This window comes from Oncorhynchus mykiss, chromosome 18 (assembly GCF_013265735.2).
Source record: "Oncorhynchus mykiss isolate Arlee chromosome 18, USDA_OmykA_1.1, whole genome shotgun sequence".
Taxonomy (NCBI): domain Eukaryota; kingdom Metazoa; phylum Chordata; class Actinopteri; order Salmoniformes; family Salmonidae; genus Oncorhynchus; species Oncorhynchus mykiss.
In genome coordinates this window covers 51,666,995-51,672,689 of record NC_048582.1, presented here as the reverse complement: position 1 = coordinate 51,672,689, position 5,695 = coordinate 51,666,995, and the positions used below count along the sequence as shown (strand labels likewise).

Below are 5,695 nucleotides of genomic sequence, written 5' to 3'. Positions count from 1 at the left end.
GATGAACATGGAGAAGAGAGCACTAGTGTGTGTACTGTGTACCAGACTGTCCTGACTAACAGCAATAGTGTGTTGAGTTATATTATATACTGACCTATCCTCTAATCTAACAATTCCCTGGGATTACAGCCTTGAGATGCCACACAGTTATATTTAATACTTACATTTTAGTGGACACTCTTATCCAGAGCCACTTACAGGAGCAATTAAGGTCAAGTGCCTTGCTCAAGGGCAAATCGAAATGTTTCACCTAGTCAGCTCGGGATTCGAACCAGCAACATTTTGGTTTGTGGCACCCAACGCTCCTAATCGCTAGGCTACCTGCCGCCTTTAACACACACACACACACACACAAACTCGTAAATCACACTAATGCTCGCAAGCAAGCACACACACAAACACACACACTAAGAGGGATGTGTGATATTGGTTGGCAGAGAAAAATTAGAGAGTGAAAGGAGAGCGAGAGACAAAATGTCAAAGAAATAAAGAGAGATCTTTCCTGTGTTGATCCCAATGCTGATATCAAAGAGAAAACACACACAGCCTACACTTTCACAGAACAAGGACTGTGTGTGTATGTGGCACTAGTCTGTTCCCATGGTATAACTGATGTCTGCCTCCTACCTGTACAGCACATTACCGTGTGGCCCACTGCAGCTGTACTGACCTCTCTTACAGACATTAACACAGACACGCAATTGCGTCACCACCTTGCAACAAGATAAGGAAGCAGGTCAACTGATAAGGTGTGATAGTGATATGTAGGGTGTGTACAGTCCTGATTAAGCAGAGAGAAACAGAGGCTATTAACATCCCAGCAGGTGTCAATGTATTTCAAGTCCTCTGTTCATTAATCTATATCAATCATTTAAGCAACCAATCAATAAATTCAATTCCGTGTAGCATTACTCAAGTGATTTGTTTGTGGTTAGTGTGAATTTTGCAGTCTTCTAAATTGGCATCGCACACACACGACACACACAGACCTTTCTCTCACCAAAAAGAGGTCGTCCCACTTTCTTTCACTAATTTCTCTGGTGTGGGCTTGGGGGCTTGGGGAGAATTTGAGCTCTGGCTCAGTTTCTCATGCTGGGAGAAGAGAGAGATGCAGTTCCTTATAGTTATGTAGTTATACTCTCATCGTGTTAGTAGAATGTTATTACCATGTTATAGTTGTGTCATAGGCTAAACACAATAAAGGTGAATTATATGTCACCTTTGTTCATCATATGTTATTATAGTCATCCTGTCATGTTACAATGATGTTATAGTCATAGCCATGTTATGTAGTGAGAGACATCTCATGGTCCTAGTTACAGCTCTGCTCCTATAGCTCAGCGTAAAGGTAGGTGAGTGTGTGAGCTCATCCAGTCACAGATCAAAGATAACTATTATCCTTTACGCATTCTTGTACAACGATCATAAACAAGTCTGGGGCGGTTGAGTGCTTTTGACACGTAAGGCTGCATCCTCACAACGTCTGAAACGAGAGAGGGTGAGACAGGGTTAGAGACAGAAATGAGCGAGAGAACAAGAACGAGACAGAACGAGACAAACAAAGGGAAGACATGACAGAGAGAGGGAGAGTGAGGATAAAAACATACCCGATGGCTAGGCACTACTAAGCAGGCAGGTCTTAAACCTGTACATGTTGGAACCTGTACATGATGCCCCGATGGAGATGCAACTCAATATTAGGAAGGTGTTCCTAATGTTTTGTATACTCAGACTATATTATGAATTCAGATGAGGACGTCGTAATAGTACACACAGTTCCTTGTTTCACTTCACTTGAACTATCTCTGTTCCTGTAGTATTGCTGCGTATTATAGAGATGATTTCAGACTGTAGAGTGAGAGGGCTTGAATCTTCTCCAGCTCCAATTTGCATGCATCCACACACACAAATACAAACACAGACAGACACAGACGCACACAGAGACGACTCAACCTGAGCTCAGCTGTCAATCAGAGCTTGTTTGCCCGCAGTGATAGCAGGGCACAGCTCTGCAGCTTACCAAGAACTCTCCCTAAGGGGATCAAAACACTGCAATGGCACCCCATAATAATTACCCATAATAATCCAGCCACAAAAGATGACACTAGACACTGATCTAAGGTCAGCTTTGAGTTTTTCCCCCTAAAAGTTGGGAAAAGCTTGAGGGAAGGTAAGCTGATCCTAGATCTGTGCCTATGGGCTACTTCTGCGAGAGCGCCAAAACAGCTGGTACAGACAAACAGCTGAAGGAAGCACAAATGAACATTTTAACCCATCTCCATAGGAAGTTTTTCAACTCAAAAGAAATAGGAGGTAGGATGTGGGTAATGGTTAAGGTTAGGGTAGACAAGTGGTTTAGGCAAGCCTAGTGCAAAAGTATTCAACTCTGACCCTATGAGGTCCGGAGCCTGCTGGTTCTGTTCTACCTGATCATTCATTTCACCAACCTGGTGTCCCATGTCTAAAATCAGTCCCTAATTAGAGGGGAACAATGAAAAACTGCAGTGGAACTGGCTTTGATGTCCAGGGTTGAGTTTGAGGGGCCTGGTGATTAAAATTGGATGTGGTTGTAGACTGGGAATTTCTATCATGTCTCCCTCAAAGCAGGAAGACTGAATCCATCTTCACAGAGGAACTAACTGCAGTCATAATGAGGATCCAGCACTTCCCATGTGGCCTATTATCTACAGACACTGAGTGGAGTCAAAGGCTTCCCTTTTAAAAAGCATTTTACCTTTATTTAACTAGGCAAGTCAGTTAAGAACAAGTTCTTATTTACAATGACAACCTAGGAACAGTGGGTTAACTGCCTTGTTCAGGGGCAGAACGACAGATTTTTAACTTGTCAGCTCGGGGATTCGATCTAGCAACTTTTCGGTTACTCGCCCAACGCTCTAACCACTAGGCTACCTGCCGTCCCTTACCTTCCCCCTTCATCTCCTCGCACTGAGGTTTAGCCTGACCAGTGAGCCATTGAACAAACACACAAAGGGTCACCCTCCCATCAACCCAAATGCCACCCTTTAATTGATCTAAGTAATAGATTTTTTACAGTGGTAGTTTAGTGCAATACAGTAGTCATGTATGGCCTATAATGCAGCACCAATACATAGAACCCATCTATGAAATCATCAAGCTATAATGATAAGTCCCATTTGATTTTCAGCATATGGTTGTTGTATCATTTCATTCCTCTTAAGATTGGGATGGGTGGTTGATCAACCTAACGTTAGCTGTCACAGTAAGTACATTTTCCTCAATGTAGCTATCAGCAAAGTCAGAGCCAGTAAGGTAGAAAAAAGTGCTAGTGTTAGTTCACAAAAGGCATGGGTGTATTCATTACGGAAACAGTTTAGCGTTTAAGAACCAAACGGAAGCAAACAGAACAAAACTGATGTTTTTAAATGGACAAATTCAGGTACATCCCTCACCGTTTTATCAGTCTGCTTGTTTAACAGACGTTTTGCAACAAAATCGGCAGAATGTCGGATACCGTTGCACAACATTTCGTCTGTTAAAAACTTTTGCAACGGAAACATTTACTCCAAACAGAAAACGTTTTGCAACAAAGGACAGTTGCCATTGGACAAATGCAGGTAGGTCCCTCTCCGTTTCGTTCAGTTTACTGTTTTTTTCCGCTTGATTCCTACAGTAAAAGGTTTCCATTGCAGAACGTTTGCAACAGAATCTGACTAATGAATACACCACAGATGATAAACACTAACCCAAAATTAGCTCCTTATTCAAAGCACATAAATTATCTCCTTCAGTCTAGAATTCAGAATTGAATAATGGAATAGAAATTGAAGAATGTCAAATATCCACGGGCGAGCTGTTATCCATCTACTGATCAGGATAGATCCAGAAATGACGATTGCTCATAGCTCACTCAGCTAGCTAGCATGACTAACGTTAGCCGAGAAAATGGCTATGATCATATTTAATCTACCATGAAATCACACATTGTGCAGTCACTACTACTAATTTAGCAAATAATACGTTACCTGAACTGTTTAAGATATGCATTGCAATATAAATCAAATGCCTGCATCATATGATCATATTGGGTCATAGGGGAAACCGTATAACTAGGTAGCAAGCTAACCTAGCCACAGTTCAGATAGAGTAATGCATGCCACGGTATTGTTTACATAGCACGCTCGATTGTTTCCTATTTTGACAGCACGGAAACGATACATACGTTACATACGTTTTAGGTAACAATCAACTAACGTTCGGCTGTTTCAATGAAATATGTCTCTAACGTTATAGCTAGCAATCTGACAGTGAGCTGTTTGTGATTTCCCAGTCCCTTGGTTACCTAGTTAGCGACCTAGCTATATTTGATTCTGAACATAGCCAGCTAGCGCACCTAATGTAGTTATTTAGCTATTTTTATAAACGTCAATGGTAGTACACAAGTATATTGGCTATCTATCTAATGTGGCTATTGTCTTTGTATATGCCCAATGTAAGCACGATAGCTAGCTAATTTCGGGGTGAATCGGTTATAAAAGCCAACCAAGCTAACATTATTTAGCATGTGTCTGTGGACGGAGTTGGGCTGCTAAGGGAGTCGAGAGCTCTCATGGCTGGTTGACATGGTTAGTTACATTTTAATGACTGTGTAACAAATGCACGACAGCTCTCACCATTATGTCTGCATAACAGCCACCCATTTATGATCCATTGTCGCTTCTACAAACGAATAAGGACACCTGGGCGAATGTTTAGTTGAAACCTCCCCCACCCCACCATTGCACCGAAAACACAGTGCTCAACCGGGAACAATGCCCCCCCACCCCTATGTCGCCTTTACGGGACGGCTCTTTTGCTCTCCCCGATCCGTTTTCGGGCTTACCAGATTTAAAGAACGCCGCTATATCGGCTGCGTCCTTTGACGTCTCATCAGCTCCTTCCCCAGAGCTCATGATGGTGGCCACCAACAGCCGCGATCCCAACTAAATTCCCAATGCGGTGAAAGACAAAAATCAGTTCGTTCCTCGGAAAAGCGTAGGCCAAGAGACACCCGGACTGACAGAATCGTTCCTAGATGCTAGCGCCATAAGCAAACCTCCATCTTGGGTAATGCAAACGCACAGCCGGGCGGCCGCCGGGTTCCTCATCCGAGTCGAGCCGAAAAGAGAGTCGTTGTAGACGCGAAGAGGGGGGCAGAGGGGCATGGTATTCGGGAGGGGCTGGGTCTCTGTTCGGTGACTCTCCGGAAGCATTCGGAAACTGCCAGACAGAGAGCGGGCGAACACGGGATGACCGGCAACGACTGTCTGTGAGTCATTAATGAACATGACAGTGATTTGTGCTTTTTTTAAATACAGCATCATACTGGCTGTATTTCTGTATTTTGAAAGTTATATCATTTATATCACAAGATTTTTTATAACTAATGGGAACAAATTAGTAATAGTGGGCAGAACAGGCAAGGAGGTGGGCAGAGCCAAGCACAAGGTAGCAAGATCCTATTGGCCATTCTGGCAAATATTTCCATATTGCCGTTAGGGAACGCACACTCTGTGAAATGCATGTGCGCAATAACTCAATTTGCCTTTGCACTCCTAAACAACGGGACTCTGTTCATAACAGATTCTAGATCAAATGTTTCATTGATGAGAATGCAGAATATCGGCCAAAATCCATCTTGTTCCATCTTCACCCAGTGCCTGCCACTTAGCTTCCT

At 43.0% G+C, this 5,695-nt stretch overlaps 1 protein-coding gene across 7 annotated transcripts in view; it reads right to left on the bottom strand.

Moving 5' to 3' along the window:
• The window catches only part of LOC110496473 (triple functional domain protein), a 122,027-nt gene extending 116,775 nt beyond the window's left edge, over positions 1–5,252 (bottom strand). For 5 of the 7 annotated variants that reach the window (XM_036953054.1, XM_036953055.1, XM_036953057.1 and 2 more), the window contains exon 1: positions 4,862–5,249. In XM_036953054.1, coding sequence (XP_036808949.1) covers positions 4,862–4,931 — 70 coding nt within the window. In that variant the 5' untranslated portion in view covers positions 4,932–5,249. Of the gene's footprint in view, positions 1–4,861 lie in introns of all 7 variants that reach the window. The other 2 variants (XM_036953063.1, XM_036953060.1) reach the window with 2 other exon arrangements.
• Positions 5,253–5,695: the final 443 nt, after the last annotated feature.